The sequence below is a fragment of the Bos indicus genome, chromosome 19 (genome assembly GCF_029378745.1).
Source record: "Bos indicus isolate NIAB-ARS_2022 breed Sahiwal x Tharparkar chromosome 19, NIAB-ARS_B.indTharparkar_mat_pri_1.0, whole genome shotgun sequence".
Classification (NCBI taxonomy): Eukaryota; Metazoa; Chordata; class Mammalia; order Artiodactyla; family Bovidae; genus Bos; species Bos indicus.
Window position 1 is genome coordinate 60,129,064 of NC_091778.1, and position 16,356 is coordinate 60,145,419.

Below are 16,356 nucleotides of genomic sequence, written 5' to 3' on the forward strand. Positions count from 1 at the left end.
TTAAAAAACATATATATGATAAAGCTTACCAGATGCTCACGCAATAGTCTCTAGACTATTGTTTACTTCTGTCTTTGCAAAATAAGGCCTTGATTTTTCTTTCTAAGGCAACTTCTCCTTGAATTGGAAAGCCTGAGGAGTTAAGCAAAGCTCACCCCCCCAAACTGCCCAGTAACACAAATCTGCGGCTTTTGCAGGTTAATATAACACACATCCTTTTTTTTTTTTTTTTTTTCTTTTTCGTTCGTTTGTTTGTAAGAGAAAGCAAATCTGTACAAAAATACTCTGGCTGCAAGAAAAGCTAGGGCACGCTGTTCAAACTAAAGTAGTTTTTAGCTGTTGGAAAAATAAGAGCATTTAATTCTTTTTATCTAAAAATATGTATAAATCCCCTCAAAATGGTAATGAATCATACACAGTACATACTAAAAAATATTTAAAATAGAGAATATTCCTCACAGAGGACTTTCTTTTTCTTTAATTACTGCTAAAAATAATTACGAAGTCCAAACAGGCAGAGAGAACTGAGCAAATGGGTCACATGAGAGACTCTCCATCGTCCTCCACGCTCGCTTTGAAGGTTTCCAGTCCAGTTTCGGCGTCGGTTCCGCCGGTCCATTCTAGCCAAGAGTGGGCTGGCCACCGGTCTAACGACAAGGCGGTGATGCGTCTGGATAGCTCAACGTTTAGTGTCTTGGGAATCTGCGTCCGAGTCGCCTTCAGCGTAACGTTGTCTTAAAAATAAAAAAAATAAAAAAAAAAAACGAGAGAGAGAGAGAAGGAAAAAAAAATGTCCAAAGGGTCGCGCGTTTGTTTCTTGGGTTCCTTCTGCGATCATCACGGCCAGCATCGTGGGCCCCCGCCCCGTGCGAGCTCTTCTCAGGGTCTGGTGAGCTGTGTGTAGACCGGCTGTTCCCAGTGCTGCGGGCTGTGGGTCTGGGGGATGGAGGGCACCCCCGAGGTGTCGGCGATGGGCGTGTACATGGGCCGCTGCGCCGGGCTCATGTAGCTGAAGGTGGAGTAGAGGCCGGAGCCCTGGCCCGCCGCGTGGCTGTAGTAGGCGCCCGAGTTCTGGGGGTCGTTGTAGTCGTACTGCGCGCGCGTGATGGGCGGGTAGGAGGGGCCGTAGTGCGGGAGGCTGAAGGGGCTGTAGGCGATCTGCTGCGGCGAGTGCTGCTGCGGCTCGCTGTAGTGGCTCGGGCTCAGCTGCTCCGTCTTGATGTGCGTTCGCTGCGCGGGGCCCGGCTCGCTGCCCAGCGCGCCCAGCGCGTGCGCCGGCGGCGGCGGCGGCGGCTGCTGCTGCGGAGGCGCCTGCGGCGGGGCGGGCTGCGGCGGGGCGGCCTGCGGCGCGGGCGGCGGCTGCGGGGGCGCCTGCGGCGGGGCCGGCTGCGGCGGCGGCGGCGGCGGCTGCTGCGGGGGCGGCGGCGGCGGCGCCTGCTGCTTGGACATCCACACGTGGCCCGCGCCTGCCGGGCTGGCCGCCGTGCTGCTCACGCCGTAGCTGCCCGTGTAGGTGACCTGGCCGTGCGTGGCCGGCACCCCCGGGTGCCCGTTGGGCGGCAGGTACTGGTCGAACTCGTGGACGTCGAAGGTCTCCATGTTGGAGATGACGTCGCTGCTCAGCTCGCCGATGTCCACGTCGCGGAAGTCGATGGGGGGCTGCCGGCCCCCCTCTGGCAGGGGGCGCCCCTCGCGCTTCAGGTCGGCCTTGCCCGGCTGCACGTCGGTTTTGGGGGTGGTGGGGGGCGTCGGCGGACCCTGGGATTGCCCTGCGGGGCGGTGAAAGAAGGAGAAGCACAGGGCCATCAACCAAGGCTCCGCGGAGGCTCGGGTCCCGGGAGGCTGGGGGGGTGGGGGGCGGGGAGGTGAAGCTCCGGTCTCGGGTGGGGGGGGGGGCGGCGCACCTACTCACCCTCCCTCCCTGCATCCGCAAGGTAGGCGCGCTGCGCCCGAGATAAGGCGTCGAATGATTAACCCGCGGGTACACATTCGGCAGCCCCCTTTTATCAGGGGAGGGTCCGAGGCCCCGGAGGGTCCGGAAGACCACATTGCTACTGGTAGAAAAGCCCTGTGTGTGCTTTTGGGGCGGGGGACCACAGGGAAAAGGGGAGAAGCCCGGTAAAGTTGTAAAGGCATTTTGCCTTGCAATAAAGATTAATCTGTTAGGATGCAAGGATTAGGGGGTGTGTTGTGCGTGTCCAGGGACTTCGTGGGGCCCTGGGGTCCTGGGCAGGGAGGCGAGAACTGGGCAGATGGGCGCAGGGCTTAGTTTGTCTCCCTCCCCGGGGAGCGCCTGGTCCCTAAGCAGAGCCTCCCGGGTGTCTGGGGGCCGGGGGGAGGGTGCCGCGTGGGGGCGGGGGGAGGCTCACCCGAGTGCTCGCCGGGGGAGTGCACCTCGCTCATGCCGGAGGAGGAGTGCGGCGAGTCGGCCTGCAGCGCCTTGAAGATGGCGTTGGGCGAGATGTGCGTCTGTTCCGGGGCCTCCTCGGCCTCGGCCTGGCCGTTCTTCACCGACTTCCTCCGGCGCGGCTGGTACTTGTAGTCCGGGTGGTCCTTCTTGTGCTGCACGCGCAGCCGCTCCGCCTCCTCCACGAACGGCCGCTTCTCGCTCTCGTTCAGCAGTCTGGGGGCGGCGCGGGGAGAAAGAGAGAGGGGCTGAGCTAGCAGGTCGGTGAGACCCGGAGGCGACCCCCACCCCGCGGCATCCTCGAACACTGACCCTCGCCTCCCTCCCGCCTCCCTGCCTGCCAGACGCGACTGCAGCTCACCGCTTTTCTTTGAAAAACAAGAACCGCAAAACTTCGTCCTCCTGGTGCGACCTGAGCGTCCCTCCCCGCCCCGCCCTCTCCCCTTCTCTTCTATTTTGGAAACCCTGCGGATGAAAATAGCTCCCGCTCTCCCAGCCTTTGCTACTGGATTCATACTTCCGTCCGCAACACCCTCTGAACATTTTCTAAAAAACCACTTAATCTGCAAGGAGCCGCTCCTGCCGACACCCCCCCCCCGCCCCCGCACCAACGCCGCCCGCTAACACACACACCGCACCCACCTATTTGCAGCAGCTTCCAACCGCCACCCCCCAAGTGCGCTTCCTGCCCAGGGACCCTCGGGCCTTGGTTTGCACCCCCACCCCGCATCCCATCCCGGTGGGCGAAGGGAGAGCGCAGGTCGAGGGAGGGGGCGGCACACTTCCATTGCCACCGCGGCCCCCACTTGGGATTGACCTTCACAGCCGGGGGCGGGAGATAAGGCTGGCAGCCGGGTCCCACCGCGTCCCCTCGCAAGTGTCCTCCCCTCTGCGACGTGCCCCCCCATCCTCCCCGCCCCACCTACCCCTCCCCCCTGTCCCCAAGAGCAGTCCAAGAACTCGGTCAAACTCTCAGCCAAGTGACACCTCGTCCCCGCACCCCGCTCCGCCAACCCTCCCTGCCCCCCCCGTGCCCCACGCCCCGAGCCTGCAGGGGGACCGGCGACCCCCTCCCGCGGGGAGGCGGGGCGCGGAGAGACCGTCGGGGCCAGCGCCCCCCGCCGCCGCGGAGCCCACCCCGCCGCGCCCGCCCGCCCTACCTCCAGAGCTTGCCCAGAGTCTTGCTGAGCTCGGCGTTGTGCAGGTGCGGGTACTGGTCGGCCAGCTTCCTGCGCGCCGCCTGCGCCCACACCATGAAGGCGTTCATGGGCCGCTTGACGTGCGGCTTGTTCTTGCTCGAGCCGTTGACGCGCACCGGCATGGGCACCAGCGTCCAGTCGTAGCCCTTGAGCACCTGGCTGACGGCCTCGCGGATGCACACGGGGAACTTGTCCTCCTCGCTCTCCTTCTTCAGGTCCGGCTCGCCCTTGGGGAACGTGTTCTCCTGGGGCCGCGTGTTCTCGGTGTCGGAGCCGGAGCCCGAAGGGCAGGGCGAGCCCGCAGAGTCCTCGGACATGGTGGGGCTGGGGGCGGCGGACAGGCCCTTCTCCTGCTCGTCGGTCATCTTCATGAAGGGGTCCAGGAGATTCATACGCAGGCCCGGGGCAGGGGGCGGCTGGCCGGGAAAGGCGAGAAGCCGCGGCGGCTCGGGCACTCGAGGCGCGGGCTCCTCTCCCCTCGGCGGCCCGGGCGCGGGGCGAGCAGCTCCCGGGGAGCCTGGCGCGTCACTCGGCCGCAGGAGCGAGGGTTTAGGAAGGCGCGCGGGGGCCAGCCCGCAGCTGCCCGCTCCAAGTAGGGGAAGGCGAATTGGAGAGGAGGAGGAGGGGAAGAGAGAGCAGAAAGCGGGGGCGATCGCACCCCTTCTCTCCTCCCTCCTGCAAAGAAAAGTTCCTGGAGTGAAACTGGCAAGTCTCGGCGCCACTGAAGTTCCAGGTCAGTTTCAATCTCCGCTCTGCGCTCTCCAACTCCCAGTCCAGCGGCTCTTTAATAAATACAAGGGCCAATCACGGCGCGGCATTTGAGGGGTTGGCAGGCAGCTGATTGGGCCCGATTTAGGGGGGGGGGGAGGACTGTGGCGCTGGGCAGGGTGACGAGAGGAGAGGGGAGGAGCGGGGAGGCGATCGCAGCCTCTGGTCCCGCGGGGGATTGGGGGGGTGCACCGGGGAAGGCGGGGGACCCGGGACTTCCAAGTGTGTAAGTTTGCCGTCCTCTCTTAATATCAAAATTCGGTGCCGTCTCTGCGCGAAACTTTGCGTGTGTGTGTGTGTGTGTGTGTGTGTACTAAGATTTGTCCCCACCCACAAGCATTTCTGTTCAGTTTTCTCCGCGGTCCCGGGGACTTAACTGGGTTTGCAGTATTCGAAAAGCTGTCGCTCCTTCCTTAAATCCTAGCCCAGTTTCCGCTCCTGGAGCCTGCCTCCTCCAAAAGTGCTTAGAAATTGTCTTTTGAAGCAAATGTTTTGGTGACTCAACGTCCGCCGTTCCTCTGTAATAATCCGTATAAATAGATGAACATGCTCTGGTTCGCCGGAGCCCGTGCGGCTGGTCGGGACTCGGCTGCGCTCGGTGCAAAGAGAATCAATGAAAACCACAGCGAAGTGCCCCGCGCGCGCCGGCGGCCGCAGAGACGCCGGAGCCCCGCGCACTCGCGGGAGCCGGCCGGCGCTTCTCCGACCTTGAACTCTGACTTAGTTCTTCTCCAGCCCCCGGCTCCCCTCAGCCCGCACCCCGCGGCGCGCCTCAGCGACAGGGAGACCATCCCGAGGTTCTGCCCTTCACCTCTGGCCGAATCAGAACTTGAGCAGAGTTACCCCTGGAGAGAGTTCGCTTACTGCTCTGGCTTTCAGAAACCGAACTTGGCGAACGGGGCTGTGCTGGGCCTGGAGGCCGAGGCCCGTCACTGGGTTTGAAAAAGCCAAAACAAATGGGTACCACCGCAGACAAAACACTCCATTTTGGTGGAGTCGTGCTTCTTGCCTGCTTTCACCTTCCCCGCCACCCCTACAAAAACACCTGGAGCGCTGAAGCGCCTGCGGTCCTGGACTTTAGTCGTATCCTCTCTGACTTGCAGACATTCGGAAGTTCTGGCCAGGGGTGTGGGGGTGTTGCTGATGTATTTCAAGTGTGATTTGAGCGCAACTTTTGTGTTTACACGAACTGCTTAGTTGGCTCTGTGTTTTGAGAGGGAAGAAAAATCTTAGCCGCCTGCGGGTTCCGTGTGTTGAGAATCACAAATAAACGCACAACGGCGGAAAACTCACTTTTAAATACCTTGCCCCTTCCCCTTCTGGCTTTCGCCAGTGTTCGGCTCCGAATTAAATTATTGTCACGGTGAATCATCCCTCTTCAGAGCAAAGGCTTCTCATTTCTAATTTGCAAACTGCGGACATTAGTGCAAGATTTCAAAGAATGTTTTCCTTGGAGAATTTTTTTTCTCTGACATTTCCATTTCTTCTGAAGAGGTGGACATTTGCTAAGGAAATGGAACTCTTCAGAAGGTAGCCAGTTACAGAACTGTGAAACACTATTTACTTTTTTAAACGAATGTAACTTACAAGTGGATGTGTCTGGTACTCTATAGCTTGTTTACCCGTTTAAGAGACAAGGTACAACAGCCTTGTATTCCTGGCCGCGTGAATACGCTGGGAAAGTATAAGAACAACTCCGTCCTTTCTTAGGAGAAAAAGCCCCGCTTAGTAGGGACTGATATCTGTGTCCTAGGGAGGGGGCAGTTGTTAGTACAATTTGAAAGACACCTGACCCAAGAGGGGACTCAGAGACCAGAACTTCGGGCAGACGCTTTAGCCCGGCCATCTGTATTTAGTTGCATTTTATTGTAATTCCCATGTTTACTGGCATGAAGGCAATGAAGACGACTGTGACTTTTTTTTTTTTTTTGGTAATATTTCACTAAATATTTGTCAAATACGTACATTTAAAAATATTTTTTAACGTGGTAATGTAATAGGAGTTATGTAATGCATAGAATTTAAAATTGTAAGCTATAGATCTGTATCTCCTTTCTGTTTGTTCCATACCAATATTTTTGTATCTTTTTGAAAACTTAGGATAAACAATCAGTTGACTTTAAAAACGAGCTGCAATTTTTAGCTGCATCCAGAGAGGGCGCCAAAAGCCCAGAAACTGTCTTAACTCTCAGAAACTGCAGGAAAACTTAGATGGTGGTGGTAGGGGGTGATGTGTTTCACTCAGTCAAGGCTGCCCCGCTGCAGAGATTTCTCTCTGCAGGAATTCCTATCCGATATGTCCTCTAATGCAGGTCCACCTCTGGGCAGCCCAGCGAGGGGAATTGGGAGATGTGTCGTCTGTAGGGAAGGGGTGGGGGTAGCGTTTGAGATGCCTGAAGTTTCTGTTCTGCCCAGAAGGGAAACACAGACCGCAAGGACCCCAAGCTCCAAGGTGCCAAGCGTCTCGGAGTGCCAGGACCAGGCCGATTCTGGCGCGTGGGCATCGTGGATCAGTCAGTGGGGGCGGCGGTTTTGCCTCTCTGCAGGCGGCTCCAGTGGGTGCCAACCCCCCGCCTCCACCCGCCTCCATGCGCGGACTCGGTTCGCTCGGGGGTGTGACTCTCCCCGAGTTGCAGGTTGACCTCCCTGAGCTGCCCAAGGAAGAAGGCTTGCAGCCCCCGACCAGAGCACTTGAGTCAGAGGGAACCCGAGGGAAAGAAACCCGTTCACACTATTCCGGTTGCAGATGGGGAAACTGAGGCTGTCGACCCAGTTTGAACTAGAGCGTTCTGCCGGGAGCTGAACAGTCTGGGGCGGGGGAGGGGGCGGGGGTTGCTGAAGGAGACCAGGGTCGCGCAGACCGAGCAGAGGGGCGAGCGCTGGGCCGCACTGCCCCAATACAAGGTGCGCATTCGAGTCCCACCCGCGAGGGAGGCAACGCTGCGAGCTCTGCGGCCTGGAGCCTAGGCTCCCGGTGCGAGCGTAACCCTTGGGGAACCGAGATCTGGGATACGCCCCACCTCCTGCTCTCTCGGCGTCCGGGGCCGGCGCCGGGCTCAATTTCCCCAGCTCGGGCGGCCGGTCCCCCTCCGCGTCTACGCGGGAGCCAGGCAGGAGCCCAGCGTAGCTGGCGCGGAGCGAGTTCCGCGCTCCTGGGGCGGCTGGGCCCCTCAGTCTCCGGTGGGGTTGGGCCGTGTGGGCGGAGGGGGCTCCCTTTTGACTGCGGGGTGTGGGGTGGGGGGGAACTAAGGACAGCGACCTCCCTCTCTAAAATTCCTTGGCCAAAGTGAGGACTGTGTCCAAACCGTTTTCTGCAGGCAGGCAGGTCCTGGGGGGGGGGTGGGGTGGGGGGAATCACCTAACTGGTGGGGATGCGAGCGGCTGCGTCTCCCGCGTCTCTCAGCCCCGGGCAGTGTTTTCTGTAGAAGGGCCGTGGACGAGGGATGCCCATGCTCTCCGCGAACATCCCTAGCCGGGTTCCCTTGAGATTAAAGAGCCCAGCCCCTGGCGGGACCCTCAGGCCCTGGCGCCCTCCCTGAGCGGCCTGCGGATCCTCGTTTTTAGCATCGTTTTACCGGGGCCCGAGCCGGCCTGCCCATCTCCCCAGTTCGCCTGGGACTCCAGTTCTGTTTGCAAAGGAGCCGCAGGTAAGCTTGTCTCAGGACAAGCGCCGGGCTGCGCGGCCATAGCAGAAGGGAAAAGGGAAGTCCCAGGCTGCTTCGTCGGGGCGCAGTGAATGTCTGGGGACCGGCCAGAGAAAGTGACCTTTGCACCTCGCAGGCCTCCAGACCTCCCGGCAGCACGTCCCCAAAACGCCCTCGCCTGTGTGTTTGTCCCTGTACGTTTCTCCCCAAACGGGCGCCCTGCTCGGGGAGGTGATCCGATCTGTGTCGCCCAAGATTGGAGCATCCCGGCGCCCCTAAAACTGCAGGCCGAGAGGGGGCATTTCAGTTTTCTCCCCGCCCCCCGTTTTCGCAGAGAAAGCGGGGTGCAGTGAACGGGAAATGTCTCAGGAAGGAGGCAGGAACCCGTCCCCCTGCTCCGGTTGACGCGGCCCGCCCTAGGGGCAGCGGAGGTTGCAAACCCGCTCGGCGCCCCGGGGGCGCGGGGATCTAGCCAAGGCAAGAGAGACTGGGCGAGCTGGCTAGTCCGGGACTGGCTGAGAGTCCGAGGTGGAGAGGAGGGGAGAGCTGGCAGTGGGGACGTCCCGGCCGTGGCCCCAGAGGGACTTTGCTTCCAAAGGGAGTGTGCTGGCTCGCTGTCTTTTTTTAACCTTCCTTTTTCGAAAATATCTGTTTTTAGTCAAGGTACCAGAGAGACGGGCATCGTGTGGATTCCCTCCGGGCTTCTCTAGGATGGCCCGCGGGGAACTTCCTAGGACTCTGTGTGTGTGTGTGTGTGTGTGTGTGTGTGTGTGTGTTTGGCCCTCCATAATTTCCCTCTTTAAAAAAAAAAATCTCTGGGGCATTTTCAGCTGAAAGTGCTTTTGCCTTGCTGATTTAAAAATACAAATAAAACCAGCGCTGGACGCAGCGGTGCCTCCTTTGCCCTGGACTCTGCAGGGGTCAGGGCGCTCACTTCTCGCCGAGTGTTTTCCCTGTAGGTCACAGAGTCCCACCTGCCTCCCCTGGGGTCCCTTTTCAGTTTAGGGTGTCTTTAGTTCCGGGGAAAGAACTAACAGAAAAGAGCTGAGATTCTCAGGAGTTTTGAACAGTTTCCCAAGGGGACCTGGAGCTCTAGAATGAGGACTGCATCTCACTCTGCAGGGCCTCTACCCAGCTGCTGCCTCTGAGATGTCCTCGTAGCTGGGACATCAGATTATTTCTGATCTGCATGAATGGGGCAGGGGGAGGGGCTGTCTCCATCCAACCTAGAAAAAAAGCGAAATGGTATTATTATACAATTCCAAAGGTGACTGCCAGAATTTAAGACAAGTAATCTTGTGTCTTTCTCGAAATCCTTTTCTATCTCAGCAGGACCGGATGCCTGGGGCACGTTGCATTGCCCTGGTTTCTGGAACCCGTAGGTTCGAGGGGCCAAGGCTTCTTGCGATGCGATGCTGATGCTGAGTGGCCTGAGCCGGGCTCCTGGGCAGACGATCAAGCTGGGTCGCCAGCCCTCTGGTCTAGCTCAGGCAGCTGCCAGAGCGCCTTCCTCCCTAGGGCCCTGGGAAGGCCAAAGCCATGAAGTCAGTCCCCAACTTTCTGGTTATCCTGGAGTGACATCTCAACGCTGGCGGTTCTCAGTGCTGTGACATCGCAGAAAAATTCACAGGGTGGGCGGACCGAGAGCCCCCTGCTTAAACAGCCCCGGGGCGTCATCAAGTGGGGGCCACAGGGAACCCGGAGATGCACTGGGCTTCCTGCCTTGTCATTGTTTATGTCAGATTAATTTCTTGGTGCGCAGGCTGTCTGCAAGCAGGCAGAGGAGGCCGGCAGCATTATGACCGCATTGCCTCTGGGGGTTTGGGTTCAAGGGAGAGGCAAGGGCTGTCTCTCTGTCCTCTCTTTCCCAGCTTCCAATAGGCAGATGAGGCGTTTTGAGAAAACAGTTTTGTTCTTTTCCACCCCCACTTCTCTCTACGATAGTTTTCTCCCAAGGCCCTTTCACTGGTGTAAAAGGAGTAAATAAACTATTAAATCCACCCCCCACGTTTTTTTTTTTTTTTTTTAATGAATGTGAAATTTGATCTGCCTTAGATGAGAGGAACGGGTTTTCTTTTTGTTTTTGTTGGTTTTTTTCTTTCTTTTTTTTTTCTTTTTGTGGCCCCTCCTTTACATTATTGAGACCCAGACACATCTCACGGTGTCAGTGACGCTGTCTTTAGGACAACACGTGTTTACATATAATGGGCGAGTGCAGGTGTTTCTGTCACAGTGATTCCTCGAGCTAGAACCTGCCGCTGCCCCAAATTCCAGGTTGGAGGAAACGTAAGAGAAGGCCGACAGCCTGGACAAGGCAGGAGTGGTTGCAGAAACTAGTTTCCTCCTGGTCCCCCTAAAGCTCACAAAGCTGTCAGCTTCGTTGGCAGAAGAGGGCTGTCTTTTTAGCCGCATCCCCTTCACATCTGCACGCAAGGCAGCAACACACAGCACTTTCCCGGATAACTTAGGGGCAGGCTCGCTAGAGATGCGAGCATCGAGGCACTCACTTTTCTTCAAAAGGGACCAGTAGACTCAGAGAGCCCTACGTGGAGGGGCCTTTTCCTTAAGGGCTCACTTTCTGGGAGTGGAGGAGGCATCCCACACTTGGCAGGTTGTCCTCAGGAGCTAGAAGAAAAGTGGAGTCTGATGGCGGGAAGATTCTGGCTCCTGGAGGAGAGGGAGGCAGGGCGGGTGGTCCTGGCTCAGATGCTGTAGGCTGGCATTCACCCCCCTGCCTCCAGGATCTGCTCTCCTGCCCAGTCTTGCTGCCCCCAGAGGCTTGGCCTGTGAGGAAGCCCCAAACCCAGCTTTTGTCTGAACCTCAGCCGTACTAATGGAGAAGGAAATGGCAACCCACTTCAGTGTTCTTGCCTGGAGAATCCCATGGACAGAGGAACCTGGTGGGCTACAGTCCATGGGAGTCGCACAGAGTCAGACACAACTGAAGCGACTTCCCATGCACTCCCGCACAGCTGTGCTAAACGCGTACGGGGTCCTGGGCAGCTGACCGGGTGCTGCTTGTTCCGCATGTGGCTGAGGTGTGGGTGACTCCTGGAGGCTGTGCAGGAACAAGGCCCACAGGCCTGAGTGTTGTCTCCAGGCCTCCGGCAGGTGGGGCGCAGTTCTGGGGCCAGGACACACAGCACGGTGGGGACAGCCTGTCCCCTCCGTCACCCTCCCTTCCCTGTCCTCCCGCCTGTTGCCTCAGTCCCAGCTGGCCCACCTTTAATCATCCTCAGCTCCCCTCATCAATCAGTTCAGCGGACGTGGCTTGAAGTTCCTACTATGTGCCTGAACGTCCAAAGGGGACAAGACTGAGACCCTGGCTGTTACCGTCACTTGATCTGGCATCCATCAGGCTCTGAATTCTGCCTGTTCTCTGCTGCTTTGCCCTCTGGGTTCACTACCTTCTGAGACCTTCCCTCTCAGCCTCTGCCCTGGATTCCCTTCTTCTTGTCCTGAAAGAGCACAGGGAACTGAGTTCCCTCCTTGCTGCTCCATCCATGTGCCGAGGGGAAGACAAGGGAGAAGGGAGAAGTGTCCCAAGCTCCCGGCTCAGAGTCAGACCCGAATTGCTCTCTCTCCTCTTCCCACAGAGCCCACCTCCGGCTCCTGTCCCCACTGATGCTGTGCTATTCTGCGCCTGGGCTACTCCCCGCTGCCACTTTCTTGGTCCAAGCCCAGAAATGCCTTGTAGTGTGTGGTACGCTTCACTCCCTCTTTGGGGGACATCTGCCAGCCAGCACAGTGGTGATGACAATTTCCAGATGATTTTCCAGGAGCAGAGAAATCTTCTGGGGGAGGAGAGAGTGGCATGGGCCAAACGCTGAGTGGGCTGAACGTTGTGGTTCCGGAGAGGCCCAGGGAGGTGGGGTTCAGTGAGGCTCCAAGTTTTCTTTTTCCCCTTTAGATTCTGCCTAAAGCAAAAGTCACTAATTGCTTTCTATTTTCCTGGCACCAAGGAGGCTCTCTTGATTCTGACTCCCCTCCAGGAACTGAGGTCTGGGAAAAGCGGGGTTTCAGAGCAATATGTGTGGGGGGTGGGATTTGCCTCTAAGCTCAATCCCTCAGCTCTGCGAGGCCTGAGAACTGCTACAGCCAAGTCTTAGGCTGGTATCAGTCAAGAGGACTGGACGAATTAGGCAGAGGATGACACAAATTGTCACCTGCATCTCCCTTTGTTCTCAGGCTGCCCCGGCCCACTCCTGCAAAGGGCACTTTGATTTTCAGTCAAACGAACCGGGAAGTGATGGTGAGGTTGCTTTTGAGGCTTAAGAATGGGTTCAGAGGAAAGACTAGGTTCTCTCTCTTTTTTAAAAAAATTTTTTTTTTCTTTAAATGTTGACCATTTGTAAAGTCTCTATTGAATTTGTTACAGTATTGCTTCTGGTTTTTTTTTTTTTAATGTTTTGTTTTGGTTTTTTAACTGGCTGCAAAGCGTGTGGGATCTGGGGCCTCCCTGGTGGGTGCACTTGTAAAGAGTCTGCCTGCTAAGGCAGGAGATGCAAGAGTCTTGGGTTCGCTTCCTGGGTCGGGAAGATTCCCTGGAGGAGGAAGTGGCAACCCACTCCAGTATTCTTGCCCGGAAGATTCTGTGGACAGGGGAGCCTGGAGGGCTACAGTCAGTGGAGTCGCAAAGAGTTGGACGTGACTGAGCACACACATGTGGGCTCTTAGTTCCCCAACCAGGGAGCGAACCCACACCCACTGCCCTGGAAGGTGAAGTCTCAACCACTGGCCTTCCAGCCAAGTCCCTAGATTCTCTTCTGGGACTTGGCTCTTCAAAAAGATTCCAAGCAATGCTTCCTAGGAATTTCCTTAGGAAGAATTGTTCATGTGTCTTCACTTGCTGATTCTTGAGAGTGGTCCTGACTCCTCAAGTCTTTTTTTTTTTTCCTCCTCAAGTCTTGTTCTCGTTGTTTGGCTGTTTCTCAGTGACTCGTGTGTTGAACTGCCCCAGCCTTCCTGGGTTACGTGTTGGCTTACTCCTCATCTTCTTGAGTGTCTTTTCTCAGGGACAGGGGAGCCTTCCTCCCAGCCCTCTCTGGCAGCGTGCCTCTCCCGTTTCAGGGAAGGGTATCTCTCTCAGATGAAAGCTGCCCTCATCCACTGCTGTCTTGGGGAAAATGTGAGCCTTATTCAGACTATGGAGTGAATGACTGTATGCTTAGTATATTCTTAGTCTCAGAGGTAGCCAGACTTTAGTAGGCGATAGAGATCCAGGCTACATACTAACCGCCGGTGAAGACTTGATGTCTTCCCAGGAATGGATATTTGCTCTTATCTCTTTTTAATAATATCTTGGTCTTGTCTCTTGGTGTTCTCATTTGTCCTTGGTGTGGATATGTGAACCATTAACTGTGATCTCCTTGAGGAGTAGTACAGAGTGTTATCCTTTTTGAATCTTCAGTCTGGACTCCACAAAGACTCTGCTGAGTAAACCTTCATTTAGAGAATGAGGACAAAATTTAGCCACAGCAATGAATGTCTAATGGTAGATTCCAGCGTGGGCCATGGCAGGACACCTTGGCTATTTGGATGAGATATCTTTATGTGTGTCAAAACATGTCCCCTAGATGTCTGTCTGTGTCACTTTCCAGGAAGTCTGTTCTTGTTCTGGAATCCTCTCTTGAATTTCCTACCCTCTGACTTCTTTCTCATAGGAAAGGGTTTTGGAGACATGCCTTTGGAGAATTTTTGGAGTGATGGATGTAAAACTTTTAGATTGCAATCTTTATACATTTCAAGCCTGGATTTACAGGTTCTGAGAAAACAATCAAACCATGAACTGAAATCATTATTAACAGATCAGAAGCCTCTAACCCCCCTGGACCCTGCTACCCAAATATACAAGGATAATAAACATTTTTCTCTTCCTGGTTTTCTTGCTTGCTTTTCTAAGCACAAGGCACAGCCTTTTCACGGATGAGCCTCGGTGTGGCTGCCTCTTGAATGAACAGTGGGCTGGGTTGGGCGAGGGGGTTGTCCAGAGCAGAGCAGACAATTCCGACCTGGCTTTCCTCTGTGGGTCTCCTAAGAAAGGCATTTTCTTTCCTCTGCAAACGGTGCTGCTGTTTGTTTGGAGAAGGAGAGCTGGTCTGGAATTAGGGGTGTCATGTGGGTTGCACGTGTGGCTGGAGCTACCTGAAATCTGTAAGCTAATCACTCCCATACGCCCGGGGGACTGCAGTCCCCAGAGCACCAGCAGCACAAACCCTTCCCCTACTTCTCTTTGTGGGGGGGTGGATTTAAAGGGCAAGAGAGAATGCAAGTGTGCATACACAGACATACGGTGTCTGGGAACTTGGATTTCTCTTGCAGTGATATTTGGATCCAACATCCTACTTTCTGCCCAAACAAAGGCACTTGAAAAACAGAATCTCCCACCTCCACCTCTGCCCCTAATTCCAAACTGTGATTTCTCTGGAGGAAGAAGGAGAGATGGAGGACAGGGAGCAACAGGAGGAGGACAGAAACCTGAGCTTTGGGGAAACTCAGGCCCTGGCTCCTGGGTGCGGTGGGTGGAGTTAATTCCAGCAGGTATTTATTTAGTTAGTAAATGTCAAAGTGCCACAGCTTTTTGCTTCCCCTGGGTGAAACTTATTGCTAGGTGGGCGGGGCGATGCATTCAAGGGTCAGTGGGTGGACACTCTCTTCCGGCCAGTGGGAGGTCCCCCATGTAGGAAATACGGGGACCCCGATGGGGACAGGCCGAGTGTGTCTGGGGCCTGTATAGCCCCTGCTCGGTCCAGGACAAGTGTACACTTCCATCCTCACTGTGGTCTCTTTCACCCCATCCCCCCAAATTAGCAACTCCATGGACTCACCCAGCCCAGCTTTGCAGGTTCCTCCAGAAGCCCATTCACACACGAGGAATCACTAACTGTGTACAGGAATCCTGGGGGTACACGCCTTACCCTCTCTGTCTCTGTTTCTCCCAGGCGTACACACACGTACACACGTACACACACACACACACACACACACATGCATTATTCTGAAGCAAATGGTCTTGTGCCTTCTCAACTATTACTGAAAAATAACTTCATCACTAACGAATATTCCTTGCCGCTGCTTCCTGCTTCTGCTTTTGAAGTACCCCTTACATCCACTCATCAGCTCTATTCCGTGGACGTCTCTGGGAGGCTGGGAGGGGGAGAAATTACCCTCTCTGCTTTTTCATGGGCAGAAACAGAAGCCCCGCAAAAAGCCTGTGCCTTGCTCAAGGCCGCATGGTTAATGGGAGAGGCAGATCACTGGACCCCGCGTTGCCAGCTCCCCGTGTGCCTCCCCGGCACGCCGGGCACACGCAGAACCCCACATGCTACTGTCTGCACGGAACTGTGGCTCCAAGGCCAGCGGGCAGGCTGGGCCAGGCAGCCCGCTCCCCCACGCTCTCACTGTTCTCTGGGAGCTCTCCTGGGGCTCTGGCTCTCTTCTTGGGTCACGCGAAGAACTGGGCGTCCACTCTTTTGGGAAGCATGTCTCTGCTGTTATCTTCTCCCTTGTCCCCTAATCAGAGTTTGGCAGCCTTTGTCTCCGAGGAGCAGAGGACACAGTGTGACTTGAGCCAGGCACCTCTGATGTGCCTTTCCTCCTCTTTGTCTCCTTTGCATGAGAATATCTCTGGGTTGGCAGAAGCGGTGCCTTGGCTGACTTTATTTCACAGCCGTCCTTTTTACTCTGATGTGTGTTGGGGTTTCTTTCTTCTGTGGGTTGGGTGGCGGCCGTTTTACACCTTGATTCAGGCTTGTCCAGGTTTTCAAAATCGTTTTATTCCACTGAGCAGACGCAGGGTCACCCTCCCTCTCATCCTAGAACAGTCCTCATCATTCTGGAGGAGCAGGACCCGTGTCATTGTCCTGTCCCCTTTCTTTTCATTTTGCTCCATTGGGTCATGTTTTTGTCTTTTTTTTTTTTTGGCCATATGGCATGTAGACTCTTAGTTCTACTACCGAGGCTCAAACCTATGTCTCCTGCAGTGGAAACAGGGAGTCCCGAACACTGAACACCGGGGAGTTGCCTCCATTAGGTCATTTATTAATAAGAGATGTTACAGAGCCCTTCACCATGTGCTTGGCAATCTGTTAAGGGCAGATTGGATAAATCACCCACATCGCCCCAAAAAAACCTTTGTCGGTGTTTCTTCCTTCTCCCATTTAATAGATGAGAAAGCTGAGGCTGAGAGTTAATTCACTTGTCCAGACTTTTACAGCTCTAAGAGTCAAGTGGTAAAAACCCACACTAACAGCAACACTAAAACAAGAAAACAAAACAAAACAAAGCACCAAGCCTGGGATGCTTACTATGTAAAAACCATTTATGGTAACTTCCCTGG

The 16,356-nt window shown here is 55.8% G+C and overlaps 1 protein-coding gene and 1 long non-coding RNA gene across 2 annotated transcripts in view; one reads left to right on the top strand and one right to left on the bottom strand.

The window, feature by feature from the left end:
* Window positions 1–733: 733 nt before the first annotated feature.
* Window positions 734–4,372, bottom strand: SOX9 (SRY-box transcription factor 9). The gene is made up of 3 exons (XM_070774171.1): window positions 3,568–4,372; window positions 2,370–2,623; window positions 734–1,769 (listed from the first exon to the last, which is right to left on the bottom strand). The coding sequence occupies exons 1-3, from the start codon at window positions 3,996–3,998 to the stop codon at window positions 880–882; spliced, it is 1,575 nt and encodes a 524-aa protein (XP_070630272.1). The 5' UTR covers window positions 3,999–4,372; the 3' UTR covers window positions 734–879.
* A 186-nt stretch (window positions 4,373–4,558) lies between these two features.
* The window catches only part of LOC139177659 (uncharacterized), a 60,008-nt gene continuing 48,210 nt past the window's right edge, over window positions 4,559–16,356 (top strand). The window contains exon 1 of the long non-coding RNA XR_011562198.1: window positions 4,559–4,600. This is a non-coding gene — a long non-coding RNA (uncharacterized lncRNA). The remainder of the gene's footprint in view (window positions 4,601–16,356) is intronic.